This window comes from Vombatus ursinus, unplaced genomic scaffold (assembly GCF_900497805.2).
Source record: "Vombatus ursinus unplaced genomic scaffold, bare-nosed wombat genome assembly UNPS02014801.1, whole genome shotgun sequence".
NCBI classification, from domain to species: domain Eukaryota; kingdom Metazoa; phylum Chordata; class Mammalia; order Diprotodontia; family Vombatidae; genus Vombatus; species Vombatus ursinus.
Window position 1 is genome coordinate 26,964,764 of NW_020954579.1, and position 24,628 is coordinate 26,989,391.

The window sequence follows — 24,628 nt, forward strand, 5'->3', positions numbered from 1 at the left end:
CTAACAAGGAGTGGAGACCCAAGATAATGATAATAAAAAAGCACCCTTGATGAATTCAAGCCACCTGGCTTCAATGTCCCTGAGTCCATGTCATTTATGAGACTCAGTTGAAGGAACTGGGGTTGCTTAGTCTATAGAAAAGGGTATATAGTTCTCTTCAGGTATTTCATTTTCATTATGTAGAAAAAGGAATAGATAAATACTGTTTCATCCCAGAGGGCAAAACCACAAGCAATTGGTAAAAGTTATTATCCGAAAGAATGGACTGCCTCAAGAGTTGACAAATTTCCTCTCATTGGAAGTCTTCAAAAAAAAGTTAGACACACTTGTCAGATGTGACATAATGGAAATTCCTTTCAGGTATGGTTTAGAGGAGATAGCCCCTGAAGTTCCTTCCAATTCTCAAATTCTGTGGTTCTGTGAAGCTACTTAGGATGTACTAGCTTATCTCAATAAATCAAAGTAGTGATAATGAAAAAAAGAAATTTAAAAGGGAGACGAAAGAGACCTAATAACTCATCAACACATACACATCTTTTTCTCCTTGTTTTTTACTATACATGTTACCAAAGATCTTCCCCTTTTAAAAAGAAAAAATAAATCAATTAATATACTTGTAAACTTGAAAATGATCAAACATTTTATAAAAGGGTAAAGATGAATGAATACTGTTTACTGTGATCAATGTATATGAGGTTTATTTTAAAAATAAAACCGAGGGGCAGCTAGGTGGTGCAGTGGATAGAGCACCAGCCCTGAAGTCAGGAGGACCTGAGCTCAAATCCGGCCTCAGAACAAACACTTGACACTTACTAGCTGTGTGACCCTGGGCAAGACACTTAACCTCAATTGCCTAAAATAAATAAATAAAGTGAAAAATAAATAAAAAATAAAAATAAAACTGAAAAAATGTCCTGTGTCTCTTGTGATCTATATAGATGCAGTTGCTTAACAAAAAACAAGCTCAAACAGTCATGCAAACAATGACCCCAAAAATTCCTGAGGCTGTTCTCCCTTGCCCACCAGTCTCCTTGTTTGTTTTCACCAACCCAAAGCACAAAAGTATCTTTCACCAGGTCCCACCTTCCCTTGTCAACATTTTCACATATTTAACACACTTATACTGCTAAAGGTTGCAGGCATCCACCCGGAGCAAAGGGTACTGCTAAGCTGACCATGAGGCATTGATGTTGCTAGCTAAGGCAGCTATGACTCCTTGGATTTCCTCTGCCTATTCTTTGTTCCTAATTTGATTAGTTCATAAGATAGTATATAAAAAGTCTTTTATAATCCTTCAAGTCTATATAAATATCAGTTATTATTACAATTACTAGTTGCTAGAAACACTTTCTTGTGAATTTCTTAAGATTCACTTATGGATTTGACTCTGAGTAATTTCCCCCAGGATTCTGTTTGCTTCCCACAAGGGCCATCTTGTGGATACCTTATCTCGAATGGTGATTACAATGTGTTATAACTTACACAGCTCTTCCCACTCAAATGCCTCACTAGTCTATAGTTAAGAGAAGCAAATCAGTCCACTGAGCCTCAGATTAGCTGCTCATGAAATTTTGGGGTACCCTGTAACAAGTGATCCCAGATGAATGGAGGAATAACCTCTCCAAATTAGACTCATGAGGAATAACCCTTATGAGTTTAAATGAGGGAGCACAGTGACTTCCTCACCCTGGAGATCACTTGGATTCCCCTTTCTCAAGGCAGGGACCAAATGGCTGACTTAGCATGAGCTAACTGTCGGTGAGGACAAAAAGTATTCCCAATTCCGCTACACCTATTGTAACTAGCACTACCATAAGGCCTTGAGGTTAATTAACAAAAACACTTTTTACCCATTAACCCTTTCTACTCACTGATGAAGAATTATCCTAATATCAAGACTAAAAGGTCATTTTTCAGCAGAGTAAAGCAGGAATACTACCCCTTCACTGAACATTCTATAACCCATCTACTTGTTCCCAGGAACACCCACACTGAATCTTCTACCAGAACAGCTGGAAATCCAAGTCAATTGTGAGTTTATGGAGACAAACTAACATAAGAGGTACATCAAGTCATCAAACTACCCAATTTGTATAAAGAAAAAGCAAAGTCTTTGCCATGAGCCTGCAATGCCTTATATGTAATTATGATATGACCACTATACCTCTACTTAATAACTACACATTTTTAAATCACAGATCTAGGTCAATATACAAGTGCAAATATGCATATATATATAAAATTTATACATATACACATATATGTAAATATATGTATATATATACACACCCATCTGTGTATAGACACGTATATATAAACATATGTAAGTATATAGTTATATATGCCTACATACATATCTATACATGTGTATGTTTATACATGGAGAGACAGAAAGACATAGCTGCCAGATAGATGACTTGGCTGACCTGCCACCAGAGACAGAGAAAGAGATACATCTACATAGACAGACACAGAGAGATAAAGAAACAAGCCTTATCGCCTTAATTCTGTTTATTTTTCCCAGCATAGAGCCCCATCTGACTGAATTGAGAGTATATCAATTCTATTCAATACACATTTTAAGTACAGGTCTCTGGGCACCTTGTCACCAACTGAAACTTCTACTGCTTGCTCTACCTGACCAATCTCTTCTCTAAGCTCAGGGCTTGCAGGCCCAGAGATCCTCAGGCCATAGAGTAAAACCAAAATCTAAATAGCAGAAAGAATAATCAACAATTGCCTAACCAGCTTTAGGATTAACAGGATGCAAACATAAACAAAAGAGTTCTAAGAAACACTGGTCTTACGGAGAACTGAGGTTTCTAGAATGCGGCCAAACATAGCTGAAAGGTATGAAAGGTATAAAGTTGCCCTCAATACAAACAAATGACTTCTCACCACTCTCTTAGCAGACACAGATAAAACTGTGATTCCCAATGATTCAATACAAAAAGTCTACTATCAAAATTAGCAAAATTTTCCCCTGAAAACTTCTGCAAATATTCTTACCTCTGTTTCAATGAGAAGTGTCTTTAGTCTTGTCAAATCTTTTGTTGCCATTCCATTCTGATAACAGAAGTCAAAGGAAAAAAAGGAAAAAGGAGAAGAGGGAAAGTTATCAACAGATAGTTCTTTACTATTTTCCACATCACATCAAGATTAATTCTTCAATTGGTTCTCCAATTTGCCTCCCTATATCATAACGATTTATGAAAATATAGACATGATGCAAATATCAGATATATTTACCTAGTAAGCAAAACAGTTTCACATTTTGCAAAGGAATTTAAAATTAAATGGGAAATAAAAACAGTTATCACTGTAGACCAAGACAAAACAATATAAACAAGGCCAAAATTATGAAAGAATGGGGATGGAGGGGTGGGGAAGCATCTTAGAAGTTTGGGTCCTTTATCTTATTAAAAGGTTGATATTTGCAAAATTATGTTACATCTAAAAATATTTAAGTATCAAAAGAAAGGGTCATGGAAGAAATTCACACAGTTTTATCTACGGATCGTTAGGAAAGAGATTATATTACATAAACAATTCATTGAGATTCATAATTAACTTTTACTTCAGAAGCAGATGATTTTCCTTTGAAATAAAATAATTTTGAATGAAAATTCTGAATAAAAATCAATTATAAATGCAGCTACAATCTAACTGAGTATGCTTAAACAAAAAAGTTCTCAGGGTTCAAAATAGTGTGGATATTTGAAAATACTTCGCAATTTACTTCTAATAGTTGAATATCCATTTTATTTTCTAATAAAACAACTGCAGCCAAAGGAACAAATTTTATCTTTTAAATTCTTTTGTCCAATTGGTAAAAGGAATAGACAATGCCAGTCTGAACAAAAGATCTTTACAGTGTCTAATAACCAAGCACCTTAAAAAATTACTTACTCCACCCAAGCAATATTATTAACTTTTCATGAGTAGCATTCTAGTTAACAAGACTTTAGGCACTTTTCTAATTTTTCTACTTTTAAAGTAAATATGTTGTATTCCAGTGAATAAAACAACTTTGCCCAAGATTTCCAAATTTATTTCCAAAAAAATTCACATCAGTTCAGAAGAAAAGAAAAAATAAAAAGTGAACTACATATAGAATCAAAGAGGAAGGATTCAAATCCCTACTCTGGTACTAAGTCTTGTGATATCAATAATGGAATCACATATTATGTAATTAACAATAATTTTCTTCGCCATTTCCCCAGAGAACTGAAAAACATTAGCAAGTTTCAGTGAAGCAAACAGTATAAAAAGTAATACTTTTTTCTTCCCCTTGTTGTCTAACAATTTTAAAGTTTGTTCATTACATATGCCATTCAATAATAATGATGATGATTACAAAAACCACTTAAATTTATAAAGTATTTGCATATTTTTTTGAAATGACTAAAAACTGCAGAGCAAGCGTTCTTAACCCTTGGTGAAGTGAACTTTTGATGGTATGTGAATTTTTTTTTAAAAACTGCATTTCATCATAATTTGGATTTTTTTGCAATCCTATATATTTTATTTTATACATTTAAAACAATGTTTCTTAACCTTTTTTGTATCAGGAACTACTTTGTCAGTCTTATGAAGCCTATGGACCCCTTCTCAGAATGTATTTAAATACATAAAATAAAATAATTAGGATTACAAAGGAAATCAAACATAATGAGATATAGCTATTAAAATAATTAAAGAACAAGTTCACAGACTCTGGTTAAGAACTCCTGATTTAAAAAGCATATTCTGAGAAAAGGTCCATAGATTTCACCAGACTATCAAAGGGGAACAATTACACAAAAAAAACTTTAAAATCCCTACTCTAGAAAATAAGTAAAACAATTACGATTTTTGAAAAGTTAACTATAAGTACTGACTGGTTGGAATAATATCTTCAAAAATAAGTGGAAATGTTACTTAACAGCATGAAAAGACTTTAACCAAACTACATATTAAAATGACCTAAATATTAATTTTGATGTTTTACTAATTATGCATATAGAATAAAAACTTCATACTACTATATTCTGTATTTTCAAATTACTTCACTCATAATTTTCAAAAATTCAAGATTTGTTCACTTGCACACTGACTTAACAATTTTCTTTGAAACATTTGTTTGAACCCTCAGAAATTTGCTCAAAAATTCAACAGATTTTTTTCTTTCATCTTGTGAAAAAGTTTATGTCCCTTGCTCTCCACCCCAAAGATAACAGCATCTATTTTTTGAGGTCATTCTCAAGATATTTATAAATATCCAAGCCGAGCAGACAGCCCATCATGAGATAACCACCATCTCCCAATGTACCTGTCCATATATCATCCTTGGATTAATTATGGGAACCAATCCATCACAGTATCCTTTCACCCTCTCTCCCACTTCCCAAACAAGAGGCACCTATATCTACTGCCACTGAGGGTCAAAGACCAATGATAATGTGGAAAAGCCTATCCATGGGCCGAGGCACATATACTCTAACTAATTAACACTTATAAATCTTCAAGATCTGAAGAGCAGGGATCTTATTGATTAGGTCTGATAACAGAACTAGAGCTTCTTCTTCATTCAAATACATTGCTACCAGAATCATCATTTGAACTTCACCTGGAGATTGGGGCTTACAAGCAACATGGAAAAAGCTGGCAGAGGAACACAAACTCTCAAGCTCAAAGAATTGTGTCCCTCAATCAGGAAAAATCTGCCAAGGAGGCATTAGCAGATTTTGTACTCCCTGCACTTACTTTATTCTGAGGTTCACAGATATAATTCATCTCATTCAACAATGCATACCCTTCATCTCAAACTCAGTAAATTCATTATCTTTCCCCAAGAACCTACCCCTCTTCCAAATTTTTCTGTTACTTTCTGAGACATCACTATGCTTCCAGTTACTGTCATTCTTCACTCACCACTTTCATTCATCACAAATATCCAGTTGGCTGCCAAATGTGATTTCTTCCCCCACAATATCTCTTCAGTCAGACAACACCCTAGTTCACATTCTCATTATCTCCACCTGTACTAATACAATAGACTTCTAACTGGACTCCCTGCCTCAAGAATTTCCCCATTCCAACCCATCCTCCATACAGTTGCCAAAAGTAGTTGGCCTAAAGCATAAGTCTGACCATGTCACTTACCTCCCTACTAAGTAAATCCTCTTCTAGTTGACATTTAAAGCTCTTCATAAAGTGGCCCCTTTTTAGGCTTCCGGTCTTCCTACATATATTCCTTCTACTCACTCTGTAGTCCAATAACATTGGCCTACTTGCTATCCCTCACACATAACACTCTATCTCCTATCTCCATGCATTTGCACTGACCATCTGCCATGCCTTATATAGTCTCCAGTCTCACCTCCTGAAATGTTTTCCCTGATCATCCCCACTCTTAGAATTCCTGACTTCTTTCAAGACTCAGCTCAAGTGCCACCTTCTCCAGGAGGCTTTTCCTGGGCCTCCATGCTGCTACTACTTTACATTTGAAGCTTAAGTCCCATCTATTCTGCACATATCTTGTACATTTATGTACTTCACATACATTATACCATTCAAGTGTCAAAACCCTATGAGGTAAGAACTACTTAAGTTTACCTTCCCATCTACTATGTATGTAGCTTACAGTTGTATTCAAATACTCATCACAGCACCTAACAGCACAGGGGTGGGGAACCTGTGGTCTCAAGGCCACATGTGGTCTTCTAGGTCATTGGTGAGGCCTTTTGACTGAGTCCACGTTTTACAGAATAAATCCTTTTATTAAGAGGATTTGTTTTGTGAAGTTTGGATTCAGTCGAAACATGCAGCCTCAAGTGGCCCAGAGGCTGCTGGTTCCCCACCCCTGAAGCACATTCTGAGCCAATCAGGGCCCAAACAGTGACCAAGTAGGGCTGGATCTGACACCAGAGTGATGAGGTGTTAACAAAAAAAGATTCTGAGATTAAAATTTACATTCCCTTTGGGAAGAGAACTGGCAGGTAATGGTGTAATACCCTATGTGGAGAGAGAAAGAAAAGAAGAGAAAGAGAAGGAAGAAAGGAAGGAAGGAAGGAAGGAGAGAAGGAAGCATGTTGCCCAACTGGAAGTTGACCTGAGGGTATTCCCTCCCAGATCTGTTTTTTTTTTAAAGAGGTCGTTATTTGCCTCATTTTTTATTAAACCTTAATCACCAAACGGGGGCTGCCTCAGTCAAACTGAGATCTGTTAAAGACCTCAGCTTGAAAAGGCCAAGTTGCCCCATTGCCTCCTGGGCCATCTCCAGTTGTCCTGATCTATATCTGGCCACTAGATTCAGATGGCTGTAGAGGAGAAAGTGAGGCTGGTGACTTTGCACAGCCTTCCCTCACTTAAATCCAATTCACTTGCATATCATGGTATCACCTCCCTGATGTCATGGTCCTCTTCAAGAACGCTGGACAACAGCAGCATGCGTATGTATGTGGGTATATATGTATATTTATGTGAGTACATACACGTGTGTGTGTGTGTGTGTATACATATACGTATATTGTCTCACCCATTAGAATGTAAGCTCTTGAAGGGTATAAATTTTTTATCACCAGTGCTTGGTACAATCCGTGGCATATGGTAAACAGTTAAGGAATGCTTGCTGATTAACTGATAAATGCCACTGGAATATATAAGAGTTGTGTATTAGTTTTGTTTTCATCTTTTAGTAACTACTACATAACTATTCTTTTAGAGAGCATTTGCTGCTAAATGTTAGAGAAGTGGTACGAGAGCCAGATCACCTCTCCAGCCCTTGGAATGAGTCCCACAAACCTAGGACAAAAGTTAAGCATGAATTAGTTTTGAGGAAAGCAAATTAGATCTCATCAACTTACCAGAGACTCTCCCATCAGTGACTTGGAAAGAACATTAGAGACAACTTGGAGTTTTCCTTTAAGATGCATGCAACAAAGCACTGCTCGAAATGAGCCATCTCCCTTGGCCAATCCCTCTCCCAACACTGTAATAAGATACCAAGCATTAATCATATTAATCAATGCAAATTTTTCTTGACTACAAAATTAAAACTATGTCCTAATTATGTCTTCCTAAATAAGAGACTAAGAGATGTCTATGCTTCTCCTACAAATAAGAGGCCGTGTTGTACTAATGTCTATCCTGTCCTTGAGAAGGAATGCATCTAAACCGAGAGATAAAATTTTATGGTACTAAAAATGATTAGAATGTGTTTACAGCATAGTGGTTAGAGAGAGACCTGACCTTGGAATCTGAAAGACCTGCCACAATGGCTTTGTAACTCTAGAAAATCACTTAATCTTTCAAAGCCCTACAGAACTCTCTAAAACTATAAATTGCATCCCTGCACTGTTGAAACGAGTTCCCTATACCAAATGAAATCATGGATCTAATCCCTGTCACTATTCTAATTAATATTGTATACCAGTGAGATAACTCATTAATGAGATTTCATGCAGGGTACATCCATATTGAAAATTCAAGTGCAACTGTTCAGTATCATATTTAAGTATGCTTCCAGGAAAGAATTACATTAATCATTCTTTCACTTTAAACTCCCACAAGATTTACCTGTAAACAAGCTTTATACTTCATGGGAAAGTCAGAAAAACAAATTACTAGGCCATTAATGTGGACTTCTGAAAAGGAACAATCAAACGCTGCATACTAAATTACTAATGTTGGCCCAAAACAGTATCTTGATGACTACTGTCTGCTGCCCACTACAGAAAACAAATTAGGATGCAGGGTGTGAGACATACTTTTAGTTATTAGTTTGGATTTTTTTGTCTCAAGATATTTTCTGAAGTCATCTTGAATATTACATATCCAACTATAATTCAACAAACATGAACATGAAAGGATGATATGTAAAAAATAAAATTAAGGGGTGAGAGAGAACTGTACTGGGAGGAGGAGAAAAAAATGGGGTAAGGAAGAGATAAAATGGGGTAAATTATCTCACATAAAAGAGGCAAGAAAAAGCTTTTACAGTGCAGGGAAAGAGAGGGGAGGTAAAAGGTAATGAACGAATCTTACTCTCATTGGATTTGGCTTAAGAAGGGAATAACATACACAGTCAATTGGGTATGGAAATCTATCTTACCCTACAGGAAAATAGGGGGAAAGGGGATAAGATGGGGGGATGATAGAAGGGAGGGCAGATAGGAAGAGGGGGTAATCAGAAGCAAACACTTTTGAGGAGGGACAAGGTCAAAGGAGAGAACAGAATAAATGGGAGAGCAGGATAGGATGGAGGGAATTATAGTTAGTATTTTACAACATGACTATTATGGAAGTGTTTTGCATGACTACACATGTATAACCTATATCAAATTGCTTGCCTTCTCAGTAAGGCTGGGTGGGGAGGGGGAGAGGGAGAAAATCTGGAACTCAAAGTTTTAAAAATAAATGTTAAAAAGTGTTTTTACATGCAACCGGGAAATAAGATATACAGGCAACTGGATATAGAAATCTATCCTGCCCTACAGGAAAATAGAAGGGGGAAGGGGATAAGAGGAATGGGAGGGTGGTGATAGAAAGAACAAATTGGAAGCAGTATTCAGAATCCATGCTGTCTTGGGGTGGGGGGAGGGGATAGATGGGTAGAAAATTTGGAACTCAAAATCTTGTGGAAGTGAATGTTGAAAACTAAAAATAAATTAATTAATTATAATTCAACAAACATTTACTAAGTGCCTAATCATGGAGGCGATACAGGTAATGTTTAGATAAGATATATATGGTCCCTCCCCATGGACCTTCTAGTCTAGTTAAGGGATATAGCCCATAAAAAATAATAATGACCTCCAAGGTCCCATCCAGCTCTGAATTTATTATCTATAATCCTAAGAATATGACTATACCACAAAGTTGCAAAACAAAGTGCTGTGTAGATGAAAGAGATGGTGAGTTGTTTCTAAATGGGAGCTAGGGAGAGAACCAAAGAAGGCTTCAGGGAAGAACAGACAGTTGACAGGAGCTTTAACAGAAGGGTAAGAATACAAAAGACAAAAGAAAGGAAGAAATTCTAGGAATAAAAAACAGTGAGTAATAATTATAAAAAATATGCATATAGAGCTTAAAAACTTACAACAGATTGCCATCATAACATTCCTGTGAGTTGGCAGTAAAAATATTATTATCCTCATTATATAGATAAGGAAATTGAAGTCCAGGGATATTAACTGACTTGCTTGGGGTCAAATAGTGGGTAAAGAGTGATCTGAGCCAGGACTCAAATTCAGATCTTCTAACTCCAAAAAATTGCTGTTTCTACTATTCCACAATACCAAAGGCATGGAAGCAGGAAAACACAAAATATATTTAAGGGACAGAGAGTGGTAGTCCATGCTTTTTATTTATAGCATAATGGACATATGACATAAGTTGGGAAGAGTAGGATAAAACCAGATTGTGATGGACTTATATGTCAATCAGACAAAAGGTATGAACTAAAGATTTTTTAATATCTACGCAAAAGGAATCTTATTCTGGAAGCAATATTTAGAATGGATTATAGTAGACAGGCATGAGAGGTAGGAAGACATGTTAGGAAGTTATTGCAGAGTCTAGGCAGATGGTAGTGACAGATTATACGAAGGTGATAGGAAATAGAGAAGAGGAAGACAGATATGGAAGATACTGCAGAAATAGAAATAAATGAAAAGAGTGCTAAAAGTTCAAAATGATCTAGGGCCGTCAAGGAAGTCTTAAAGACAGCAAAAGTAGAAGAGGTTCTTAGCCATAATGTCAAAAAGATAATTTTTTAAATGACCATTGTTATGGGTTGATGAGATGATAATAACTGTTTATGAAGATAAAAAAGAACTATTCAATTCTAATTTTATTTCTGTTTTCTCTGTCAAAGAAAATGCTCTTGAGAATTCAAAGGATAGAATAAAAATTTTAAATAAGCAGTTGATAACCACTATAACAATGGGAAATATAGTACTCCTTAATGAGTTCAAGTCACCAAAATCAAAATGAACTATGCCCTAGGGAAATCAAAGAACAAACCAACATGACTGCTAAGCCACTAGCCAGCATCTTTCAAAGATTGTTAAGACAAAAAGAGGAACCTACAAATAGTGACAAGTATCACCCCAATTTTTAAAAAAGGGAAAAGAACCAAAAATGCAGCAGTAAACTTGACTCTGACTCCTGGTGAACATCTTATTTAAAGAACACTGAAAGGGCAGCTAGGTGGCACAGTGGATACAGCACTAGCCCTGGACTCAGGAGGACCTGGGTTCAAAGCCAGTCTGAGACACTTACTAGCTGTGTGACCCTGGGCAAGTCACTTAACCCTGATTGCCTGAAAAAAAAAAAATATATTGAGTAAACATCTAAGAAATTAAATGTTGATCATAAAGATGACAAACATTGTTGCTTCACATCTGGTTATAACATACTGACATCATTTCCTTTTTTGACAGGGCTAGACTGTAGGTCCAATATAATAGCCAGATTTTAACTAAGTGTGTGACAAAATCTTTCAAATTACTTCTGAGGACAAGATAAAAATATATGGATTAGAAGACAGGACAATTAGGTAAATTTGGAACTGTCTGAAAAATTAGAGTGACAGAATAGTCTTCAATTGTTTGATGTCAACTTGCAGGGATCACAGCTATGATCATAAATTTAGAGCTGGAGGGGACCATAGAAGTCATATAGTCCAAACCTCTTCATTTAATATATGAGAAAGGGTAAAAGCAATAAAAGCAGGAATAGGATTTGTATATAGGTTATCTGAAGCCAAATTTAGTGCTCTTTCCACTGCACTACAAACTTCCTCCTTCTAGTGACGTGACTCAGGTACCTTATGCTAATTAACAATCAATAGCTTAGACTTAGATAAAAAGTAGTATAGATAGCATAATTATAAAACCTACAGGTGGCAAGCTGGGAAGGATAACACACTGGCTGACAGGATTCAAAAAGATCTTGGAAAGTTAAAATACTTGGCCAGATCTAATAAGATGAAATTAATAGGGATAAAATTTTACACTTGGCTTCAAAAAATCAATTTCACAAATACGGCATGGTTAGACAACAGCTCATTTGAAAAAAAAGATCTGGAGTTCAAATCTGGCCTCAGACACATGATACTCACTAGCTGTGTGACCCTGGGCAAGTCACTTAACCCCGATTTTCTCAAAAAAAAAAAAAAAGAAAGAAAAGAAAAGAAAAGAAAAAAAGATTGGGGATTTTAGCAGTAGGAGCATCAACAACAACTAACATAGGGGCAGCTAGGTGGCACAGTGGATAGGGCTCCGGCCTCTGAGTCAGGAGGACCCGAGTTCAAATCCAGCCTTAGACACATAACACTTACTAGCTGTGTGACTCTGGACAAGTCACTTAACCCCGATTGCCTCACCGAAAAAAAAGAAAAAAAAAAAACCCAAAAACCCAACAACTAATATTTATGTAGCTAGGTTCTGATTAGTACAAGAGGAATCTAATTAAGTTGTCCCATGTATTCTAATTCACACTATTCCAAGATATAATTATGTACAATTTGGTCACTGATTCCTTTCCAACAGGGATGGAGACTTGACAGGCAAGCATTTCTATAGTGCCTATTATGTGTCAAGCACTGTGCTAAGTGCTTTTTGACAAATATCTCAGTAGTTCCTTACAAGATCCTTGTGAGGTAGGTGTTATTATTATCCCCACTTTACAGCTGAAGACACTGAGGCAAACAGAAGTTGAGTGACTTGCCCAGGGTCACACAGCTAGTAAGTGTCTAAGGCCAGATCTGAATTCAGGTCTCCCTGACTCCAGCACTCTATCATATGCCAGATGAATACAAACAATGCAACCAACCACTTCACAGGGTTGAGTGTACTAATTGGGAACTAGCTGGACAACACTTTACAGTTTACAAAGTCAACATATTATTTCATTTACTTTTCAAGTTCCCTGAATCAACAGTGAAATACAGCAGCCAAGAGAGCTAACATGACCTTATGCTACCAAATGGAATAACTTAAGTACATCATTCTGCAAACCTTAAAAGCATTTTATAAATGCTATCATTGTCGTCAACAACATTATCATCATTAATATTAGAGGCATAGTGTCTAAAACTAGAGAAATAATAGGATCATTACGTTCTGCCCCAGAGAGCCCATATCTGCAATACAGAACTGAGTTCTAGCCACATTTTATAAATAATATTGCCAGACTGGAAAACTTCCAAACAATGAAGAACCTTGAGATATACGAGAAGCTGTGGAAAGGACAGAGAGTATTGACCTGAAAAGACTAAGGGGGCTCGACAATTGTCTTCAAATATTTGTACGGTTATCAGGGGGAAGAGAAATTAGACTGAGAAGAATTCAAAGAGGCGAAAAACCACAAATATCATAAGCTGCCTAGAAAAGTAGTAGGTTCCTTCTCTCTGGAGATCTTCAAACAAAAGTTAGAAACCATTTGTTGGGTCTGCTGTACAGGACAATAATTGTTCAAGTATAAGTTTGACTCATATCCTTGGATGTCCTTTCAAACTAGAACGTTCTACTATAATTCTGAAACAACTGCTATCTGGGAGAGAGGGGAATTAGGATTACATAAGGGTTTCAAAGCATCAAAGAATATAAAAGGTCACGGCCCTGAAAGAAAAAAGCACTGCACATGTTGAGCACTGAACCTAACAAGAATAAAACTACCTCAAAGCATATCAACAGGCAGTTTTCAGATGAAGAAATTAAAACCATCTATAGTCAGATGAAAAAATGCTCTAAATCACTATTGATTAGAGAAATGCAAATTAAAGCAACTCTGAGGTAACACATCACATTCATCAGATTGACCAACATGACAAAATAGGAAAATGATAAATGCTGGAGAAGATGTGGGAAAATTGGAACATTAATGCATTGTTGGTGGAGTTGTGAAATGATCCAACCATTTTGGAGAGCAATTTGGAACTATGTCCAAAGGGCTATAAAAATGTGCATAGCCTTTGACCCAGCAATACCACTTCTAGGGCTGTATCCCAAAGAGATCATAAAAATGGTAAAAGGACCCACATGTACAAAAATATTCATAGCAGCTCTTTCTGCAGTGGCAAAGAACTGGAAATTGAGGGGATGCCCATCAATTGAGGAATGGCTGAACAAGTTGTATTATATGAATGTAATGGAATACTACTGTACTATAAGAAATGATGAGCAGGCTGACCTCAGAAAAACCTGGAAAGACTTGTATGGACTGATGCTGAGTGAAGTGAGCAGAACCAGGAAAACATTGTACACAGTAACAGCTATGTTGTGAGATGACTAATATCGATAAACTTAACCCTTCTCAGCAATGCAAGGATCTAAGACTTTTCCAAAAGTTCATGATGGAAAATGCTATCTACATCCAAAGAAAGAACTATGGAGTTTGAATGCAGATGGAAGCATACTATTTGCTCTTTTTTTTTTCTTCTGTTTTATTTCCTCTTTCTGGTGGTTCCTCCTATTGGTTCTAACCCTTACTTACAACCTCACTAATGAGAAAATATGTTTAATAGGAATATATATGTAAAAGCCTATATCAGATTGCAAGCCATCTTGGGGAGGGAGGGGGAGAAAAATTTAAAACTCAAAAGCTTATGGAAGTGATCGTTGATAAATCAAAATAAATTAATAAAAAAAATTTTTAAAAACTAGAAAAACAACAAAATAGATATGAAACAGAAAAAAATTTATCAACATTTTTACAGCTATTCTCATTAGCAACAACAACAGAATCACTAAATTTGACCTCACAAATTCATTATCTAATTTATTATGTAAACAAGCGGCCTCAGAATTTAAGATTAAGTCAAAAACAGACGAAATGAAATGTATACCATGATGTAGGTGATACAATTTTAAAGGCACTAAGGGATTTTTAGGTTATCACAAATTGAGAAAGATTCTACAAGGAGGGAAAACATGACAGAAAAAAACACTATACTTGACAAATAAGAGAACTAGCAAGTTTTCAGAAATCAGTGGGTATTAAACTCAAATAGAAATGTGGCCACTAATTTGTGGTAGATAAGGATTCCTGAGGGCTGCATATTGACTTAGTTTTAAAAGGAATGTTATTTATGTTTTAATGTCCTTTTATTTATTTTTGCTAAATAGTTCCAAATTACATTTTAATCTAGTTGAGGCCCTCAGAAGGGTTGCAGGCTGCATGTTTGACACCTCTGTCATAAACCATAACAGAACAGATTTTTATAGTCACACAAATGTAAAATTGCAGAGATTATAAGATTACACTGTGTTAACTACTTGTTGATAAAAAAACAATCTGACTCTGTGATGGCAGTAATTGCAGCAATAAGGAATAATTCATATTTATATAGCACACAAACATTTGCAAAGCCCTTTCATCACAACTTTGTGAGGTAGGAAGAAAAAAGTTGGAGCTTTAAAGGTTCTCTCTTCAAACAAGTTGTCGTCAACACATTTCTTAAGATCTATGATTACATGACAGATTTGATAACAGAAAGAATTGTTCAATGACCTATTATATATCAGAATCAAATAAGCCATCCAACAAAGTGATGAATGCTTACCAAAGGTGTTCGACAATATTATAGAGGATGTCCTGCCTACTAAGTCCAAATAGAAGGAGGATTTCCTATTGGCTGAGAATATTTGAAAATGCTCTTGGTTTGCAGATGATATTGCTGATAGTATCAAGCTACAGAACATTACAGTACCTTCTTAATGAGATCCATGGTCATGCAAAAGAGATGAACCTAACTAGTCACATAAGAAAAACAAAGGAGGGGGAGTGAGGCGCTCAGCAGTGAGCTGGGAGGGGGCAGCGGCCTGTGGGTGAGAGGGAGCCATTAAGCACTAAGAAGTACAGATTCTGGATGCCAAGACATGGGAAAAGCTGTGTTTCCTAGATAAGGTAGAATGCCAATGCCACCACTGCTGAGATCAAGAACCCCTTCACAAAATCACATCCCCACTGGTATGCTCCCCAGCACTCCCTCCAGCTGGATCCTAAGGGCAAGCCCCTGAAGGATGAGGACATTCTGCAGAACTTGCCTGTGAGGACCACAGCCACACTTTACTTCCAGGATCTGGGAGCCCAAATCAACTGGGTGATGGTATTCCTGACTGAGTATGCTGGCCCTCTCCTCATTTACCTACCATTCTACTTCCAGGTACCTTTCATCTATGGTCACAAGTATGACTTCATATCTAGCTGGCACACTGGGGATCATCTTGCCTGTATTTGTCACTCATTCCACTACATCAAGCACTTACCAGAGACGCTGTTTGTTCACTGTTTCTCTCATGGGACAATGCCCCTGCATAATATCATGAAGAACTATACCTACTTAAAGAAAAAAAAAGAACTATACCTACTACTGGGCTTTGCTGCCTGGATGGCCTATTATAGCAACCATCCTCTCTACACTCTTCCAACACATGGTGGTCAGCAGGTGAAACGAGCACTTGGCATTTTAGTGTTCTGCCAGCTAGGTAACTTCTCCATTCACATCACTCCGAGGAATCTGCGCCCAGCAGGTTCCAAGACCTGGGAGATACCTTTTCTGACCAAGAACCCCTTCATGTGCCTCTTGCTGCCAGTGTCATGTCTCAATTACACATATGAGATGGGATCCTGGATTGGGATTGTCATCATGACCCAGTGCCTCCCAGTGGCTCTCTTCTATCTTGTGGGCTTCATCCAAATGACCCTCTGGGCCAAAGGGAAGCATCACAGCTACCTGAAAGAGTTCCAGGATTACCCCCCCAACTATGCTCCCATTATCCCCTTCCTTCTCTAAACTGCCCTCTTGGAGTGGTCTCTCCTCAAATTGGGCAGCTTCTTGGCCCCTGTTTTGTGCCCTGGGGTGGGGCCCAGGACTCCCACTTCCCCCTCCCCTTCCTCTCCCACCACTGATCCAAGGTCAGAGTTCAGCAGTTGCCTGGGCAAAGGGTTTGGCCCTCCCTTTTTTCCTACTCAAACATAATATGGGCACACATTCTAATTCAAAACAAAAAAAAAAAAAGAAAAGAAAAGAAAAAGAAAAACATAGAAAAATAAAGGAACAAGTTGTGGTATATGATTGTGATGGAATACTATTGTGCTACAGGAAATGACTTAACAGGATGCTTTCAGAAAAACCTGGAAAGACTTACATGAACTGATGCAAAGTGAAATGAACAGAACCAGGAGAACATTGTACAGAGTAACAACAATATTGTACGATAATAGATTGTAAATGACTTAATTAGTCTCAGCAATACAATGATCTAAGACAATGCTAAAGGACTCCTGATGAAAAACACTATTCACATCCAAAGAAAGAACTGATGGAGTCTGAGCACAGATCAAAGCATATTTTTTTAAACTTTCTTTATTTTTCTTCATTTGGGGGGGGGGATCTGGTTTTTTTCCACAACGTATCTAATATGGAAAAGTTTTGTATGACTACACATGTATAACCTACATTAAACTGCTTGCCTTCTCAATGAAGAGGGAGGGGAAGGACATTGGGAGAAAATTTAGAACTCAAATTTTTTTTAAGTTAAAATTGTTAAAATGAAAATTTTAAATTCTTTTTACATGTAACTGGAAAAAAAATAAAAGGTTTTAAAAAAAAGAAAAACAAAGTAAGGAACACATCTGGATAGCAAAATATGATTGCATTTTTGTTGTTGTTCATTGCTTCAGTCATGCCCAAGTCTTCGTCACCCCATTTGGGGTTTTCTTGGCAAAGATATTGGAGGAGTTTACCATTTCCTTCTCCAGCTCATTTTACAGATGAGGAAACTGAGGAAAATAGGGCTGAATGACTTCCCCAGGGTGACACAGCTAGTAAGTGTCTACGACCAGATTTGAAGTCATGTCTTCCTGATTCCAAGCCTGGCACTCTACTCACAGAATATAGGCAGAGGAAGAAGATGTGGGTATACTTCTAACAGCAAGAAATCACAAAGAAGAAAGAATTTTTTTTTTAAAACACAAAAATCCAAAGCATTACTACTTTTGGCCTATTTACTTTAGTGATAAACAGCCCTACACATTTTAACACCCTTTTGCCATCACACATCAGTCTCTACATATATAAAATGAGGGACTTGGCCTGGTGTTTCATAGCAACCTGTCCCCAAATAAAAGTTTAGAATTTTGGTTAGATTGAATCAATGAGGCAAAAAGTAAAAACAAAACAAACAAAAAATTCTTTTTACTAAGCACAGATGATGTTATGAGATTAAGTCCAATCTTTAATGGTGCTAGAAGCAAAAAGTGGGTCCTTTGATCAAAGAAAATGATGATGGAAGAAACATAAGCATGGAGTCCATCTACAACATTATTGTGTTATTCCATTTTTAGCTAAAAGAGTATCCAAGCACTGATGAATGCTGACATGACCAACATGAATACACAAAGTTCTTCCCCGATCCTGCTCTCACGGGAATACAGTGTCTCAATGTTCCAAGCTTGAGTCTCCAGTTTCCCAACCAGTCAATGAAGACCACAGCACCAACTAAAGAGTCCGAAGAAATGATAACCCACTCCCTCCCCCTCACACAGGGCAGTGTCATAGGCCATCCACACAAAAAACCATTCCAGCCCCTAACCTGCAAAGACCTACTGGAAACTGAGACAACAGCAGATGAGAGTAGAAGTTTTTTAGGAACAAAAAGGCATGTATCAGAACCAAAAGTATTTAAGTGGCAATTCTGCTCCCAAACATTTGCAAAATTATACATAGAAGAAGATGCTACGGGTTTATAATCCTTTTTCTTGCAATTTGTCCCTAGGTCTATGATGGCATCTCCCTTGCCCTTGATTCATCATTTATTCCTTATTTCCTTGCTCTTTAGCTACCATCTATCTTACACAAGGTCATCTACTCCTAGGAGGAAAAAGTCTCACTTTCTGACCGAGAGGGTAATGATCCCAAATTTCTTTTAGTTGCTGACCAAACAACAGCCTGAACCTGAATGACTTACAAACCCAACATTGTATATTCAGGTTAATTTATAACTACAAAAGGAATAGGCAGGTACTGCCAGCCATCTTCCCACCTTTATCAAAAGTCTTTGAACCCCATGGGGTGATGGCTCCCCTCAAAACTTCCCACTTCCATTGTATTACATGCAGAGGTGTGCTGGAACCATGTTGAACTGACTCACAAACATACATTTTTAAATTTTTCGATTAAATTTACATCTCAGAAATTGTCAAATGCTATAAATCAGGGCTTGATTTATTGTTTCATTGATTATCTAGATTTAAGAAAGTAATGGGAAAAATGTTAATAATGCAAATTAAACTTAAAAGTGTGTTTTGCATACCTTTTTTCCCCAGGAGAGGCAATTGTTAACAATTGACAAACATCCCTAACCTGAGTGGAATCACCTGGTATTGGTGATCATTTGATTTCCTGTATCCAGCATACACCTAATTGTCTAAATCCCATTTTTCATAGTAAAAACTGAGTGGATTTAGGGAGTGTGGACTTCTGATAACTCCTTTAAATTTCATAAAATTAAAATAGAAGTTAATTAGTGGAGACCAGGGGAAGGAAAGAGGTATAGGGGAATGAGGCACCATTCCTTCTTTCCTCTTATCATGGTATTTCCAAACCAGGGTTCAAGATGGCCAGTCAATAACAGTCTCCTTCTTAAAATCTCACTGTTGAACATTCTCCTCTTGGATTCTTTCTTCTCTTAGATTTGCAAGACATCATTTTGTCAACCGGCAATCACAACATCATGAGACTTATGTGAAAACCAGGTTGATTACAAAAGAATGTAGAACCCAAAGAGTTCACAGTCCTTACAGAAGTTTGCACATTTATGACAGTACAACAAAGGAGGAGAAAACTGGAAGGGGCATGGCATGGGAGGACAAAGGGACTACAATCTCGCCCAAAGGGGTGGAGTAAAGTGATAGCAAAAATCATTCTTTTCCCCTGGAAACCACTAGACTAAGAAGATAGGTAGTCAGCTTTATCTGCAAACGACCACAGCTGCACAAGCATTTTTCCCAGCCTGGCAGGCACCTGTCTTGCCTCCCAAGGACACACATGGAATCCAGCTTGGGGTGCAAACAACAAATTATGTCAGCTGGGGGAGCTTTGTCCTTGACACATTGAGGGCCTCCTGCATGCTCTGCCTGGGTCCAGTGTTTCTGGAAAATATGGCAACTAAAAAAGACAAGTTCAGGGGACCCCTTAACAGCTCTTAACACCTCTCTCCTGGTTCTCCTCCTACCTATCTGATCACTTATTCTCTGTCTGCTTTGCTAGATCCTCCTCCAGACCCTAAAGAGCTCTCCAGGATTCAGTCCTGGGGCCTCTTCTACACTTGATTATCTCATCAGCTCCCGTGGATTTAATTACTGTCTCTATGCTAATGATTCTCAAATGTACCTTTGTCACAAACTCCTAGCTGATTTCCAATCTTGCATCTCCAATTGCCTTTCAGGCACTTCTGAATGTCCATTAGACAGCTTGAACTCAGTATGTCCAAACAAATTATTATCTTTCCCCCTAAACCCTCCCTGCCTTCTATCTTCCCTATCACTCTAGAGGGCAATATCATTCTCCCTGTCCCTCAAGCTCACAAGCTAGGAGTCACCCTGGTTTCCTCATTCTCTCACCCCACCATATCCAAGCTGTTGCCAAGGCCTGTTAATTTCATCTTTGTAGCATCTCTCAACTACAACCTCTTCTCTCCTCCAACACTGCCTCTCTGTGCACAATATTACAGGTCCTCATCACCTCACACCTTGATTGTTGCAACAGCCTGCTGGTGGGACTTCTTACCTCAAGTTTCTCCTCGGCTCTATCCTTCCCTGAGCTAACAAAGTGATTTTCCTAAAGCACAAGCCTAACCACGTCACTCCGCTATTCAATAAACTCCAATGGTTTCCTATTACCTCCAACAGCAAATACAAAATTCCATTTGGCATTCAAAGCCCTTCATAACCTAGCTCCCTCCTACTTTTTCAAGACTTCTTACATCTTATTCCCCAGTGTGTATTTTTTGATCCAGTAACCTTGGCCTCTTGGCTGTTCCACCAACAAAAAAATTCCATTTCTCCACTCCAGGCATTTTCTCTGGCTGTACCACTGCCCTGAAACACTGTCCTTCCTTGGCTTTAATTACTGACCTCCCTAGCTTCCTTTAAGTCCCTACTAAAATCCCACCTTCTACAGGAAGCCTTCCCTAACCCCTCTTAATTCTAGTATTTTCACTCTTTTAAATATTTCTTATTTTTCCTGCTTAAAGCTTGTTTTATAAATACTTATTTGCATATTATATTCCCCTTGTAGATTGTAAGCTTCCCTAGGGATGGGATTATCTTTTCTCTTTTTTGCTTAATTACATGTTTATTGATTGATTGGGAAGTCAACACCACCCTGCCCAAATATATCCTCCTCATCCCAATCCCAGGATAAGGCCAAGATGGGTAAAAGGAGTCAGCATAGGGGAAGTTATCCCCACTCTGTTCCCAACTTCATTTCTAATAGTTCTCATTTCCTGCAGCAACAAAATTAGGCTAGGGTCAAGAACCAATAACAATGCATTGGCCCTACACCTTCTATAGATGCACAGCTATTTACTCAATAAAATGTTTTGTTCCATTAAGAAAGTGGGGAAGGGGGGTGGGGTGCTGCCAAGGATGTAATATATTTTAGAAAAGACTTTGTTCAAAAGTAGTTAAAGTGCAAAATGTCTTGGCAACAAGAGGTTAGCTAGAAAATGCTCTTATGCACAATTCCTTGATGATACTAGATAAATGAGGCATAGCTTTGAACCTGGACAAAAATCTTGTGATGAGTGTACGTTATTAGCTCTCTTTCAGGCCTGAATTCATTTTTGTGAGTTAGCAATGAAGCAAAAGGAAAAGTATTCCCATTCTCTCAGTACTCAAACAGCAAGAATCTTGTTAGTTTTAAACTCCTGTCAGCATAAAAGAACAGAGAATGAGGCCAAACTTTAATCTCATCTTTCTGCCAGGCATGTTTTAAAATAGGAAAATAGCATTTTCAGGTGGAGTTGGCATATTCTTTCAACTGATCAAGTTTAATTACATCTACTCAATATATGTACTTAAATAAAAATTTGGCTCTGATCAAAAACCCTCATTCAACAGGAACAACAATTAGGTATATACATCTCTGGTAAAGCATAAAGTCATCTTCCAAGAGAGTCACCAGCAACCAAAGAAAAAAGTTTGGTTTTTTTTTTCTATTTCAATCGCTTTTGAAATTTGTAAAAGAAAGAAAAAAGACATTGCTAAATCTAATCAATTCACAAGCCATTAAACAAACCAACTAGGCCCTCTCTCCACTTACATGCTACTGCTGACCTGCTTCTCTCCACCTAAAACAACACCCTTCACATCAAGATTTAAGATCTACATTTCCATACTCAGGTCTTCCTGAATCTAATGCCCCAATCATTGGGGAAATTAATCGATTCATTCTTGGAGCTCTTGCCCTAGGGTCCAACTCAGTGGATTGGTTCCTGTGTAGAAACTAGCTCACTTAGCTCACTACTGATACCAGACCATCCCTCAACTTGCTAGCCTACCCAGGCTATCTACTTCACCCTCTGCCTACTCACAGTGTGCCTATCTCCCTTCCTTTTCCGCCTCCCCAGAATAAAATAGTGTCCTGGTCACCTTTCCCTTTTATGTGTTTGTCTTCTTTTATTAAAATGTTAAGATTTTGAGGGCAGGAACTATCTCTTGCTTTTTAATATTTGTATCTCCAGCACTTGGCACAAGGTCTGGCAAATGGTAAACACTTAATAATTGGTTTTTTCATTCATTCAATCATGAATTCTATAAGGTTTTTATTTTAAACATACCATGCCTACAGTCTTCATCAGCTTGTCCATAGTTTTTCTGTAAAGCAAAAAATATAAAAATGTTATTTTAAAATTTTGAAGAATAATACTTTGTTTCAACAAAGGAAGTAAAATTTTATGCTTTAAAGTCTAGTGGTGCAAATAATCTTCATGGAAAACAGCTAAATGACACAGAGATCAGTACAGTGAACACAGCATTACTTGTGGAATCAGAAGACCTGGGTTCAAATATAGCCTCAGACGTTTACTAATGAGGCCACGTCATTTAAGCTCTCTGTTTCCTTCTCTGTAAAATGAAGAAAATAATAGCATCTACATCCCATGGTGGTTGTGAGAAAAAAGGGAATAATATTTGTAAGGTGCCTTGCAAATTTTAAAGCATTGTATAAATGCCAGCTATTATGCTTTCAACAATAAATATTACACAGTTATTATATCAATATTTATAAATGTTCCATAGTAATAATCAAGGTTCAAAAATGTTACTTAGGAAAAAAATATTTGCTAACCAATAATTTTTGTATCAGCCAATTCACATATCTCCTGAGCCACATGATGTGCCAACTGCAGATCACACTTCATTAAGAAGGCCTTTTTGTTGGATCTCGTGGTCCATTATATTAATAGCTACAAATGGACACTGCAATTATTTAACATTTACTCACAAGTTGTAAGAATGAGGCAATTCTATACAGAAGACTCTCAATTTTTATGCGTTCTATTTCTGATGGGCATGTCTCTGTGAAGTTTGCCAAGGAACACTGGCCAAGGGAAAGAAGGGCCTCTGTGCAATGTCTCACTGCCACTTCATAGTCCTGCCTTTTAAGAGATTCACATGCTTGTTCACATGATTTTTCAGGTCTTCTGTCTGCCATGACTCAGGGACAAAAATCCTATGGGGGGAAAAAAGATTAAGAAGAAATAAAATGTACATTATTAATCATAACTAGTTTCATGTAAAATGGAGTCATTGTCATCATCACCAACATTTATGTAGCACCTACTATGTGCCAGGAACTGTACTAAATATTTTATAAATATTATGGGATTTTATAACTTTTTAGTTTTTACTATATAACCCTGAGCTCAAAGAAGAAGGAAGCCTGATACAGACAGCACTAAAAGAAGAGATTAATACAGAAAAGAAGCAAAGACAACAAAAAGAAAAGACAGTAAGAAATATAATTGTTCCCTGAAGAAATACAGTACCCAGTTGACCAAATATGAAGGAGAACAAGGACCAAAACCCCTAGGATTCACCTTCCCATTTCAAAAGCAAAATGACTCAGGTCTTAACAATCAGGTCTATTTGACGGATAATGTCAGGGGGGAAAAAACAAAGCAGGTTTAACACTTGGCCCCCATTAGATCACATCCTCCCTCCTTTACTAATGAAAACTCAAGTTTAGCATATTTTGGAGAGTGACAGATTGGTTCTGACTGGTCTGATCCCTCGGTGCCCCACAATGGGGGAGTGGTTGTGTGCAAAGAAGTTATACAGGCATGCAGAGTTGACTCTGCCGTTCACAGTGTCTCCCAAAGGACCAGCACCAATCCACAGTGCAGGTGATAACATTTCTACCCCCAGAAGACCTGCAGGGACTCATATCAGATGGATAAGGACTTGGGTAGGTCAGGACCATAAAACGAGGTGAGAGTTTTAGAGGAAGTCTTAGGCTTAGGTAGGGCAAACATTCTTGAGCCTACACTTGAGTGCTTTGTTCCATCCCGATGTCATAATATAGCATTACACACACACACACACACACACACACACACACACACACACACACACA

General features: G+C 37.5%; 1 protein-coding gene and 1 pseudogene across 2 annotated transcripts in view; one reads left to right on the forward strand and one right to left on the reverse strand.

Annotated features, from left to right (window-relative positions):
• HELZ (helicase with zinc finger) overlaps positions 1-24,628 on the reverse strand; it is a 274,664-nt gene that overhangs the window by 185,972 nt on the left and 64,064 nt on the right. For both annotated transcript variants that reach the window (XM_027872722.1, XM_027872721.1), the window contains exons 2-5: positions 23,498-23,725; positions 22,833-22,869; positions 7,848-7,972; positions 3,010-3,066 (exon numbers count right to left, since the gene is read on the reverse strand). In XM_027872722.1, coding sequence (XP_027728523.1) covers positions 3,010-3,066; positions 7,848-7,972; positions 22,833-22,869; positions 23,498-23,707 — 429 coding nt within the window. In that variant the 5' untranslated portion in view covers positions 23,708-23,725. The remainder of the gene's footprint in view (positions 1-3,009; positions 3,067-7,847; positions 7,973-22,832; positions 22,870-23,497; positions 23,726-24,628) is intronic.
• On the forward strand, positions 9,694-16,783 carry LOC114050888 (annotated as a pseudogene).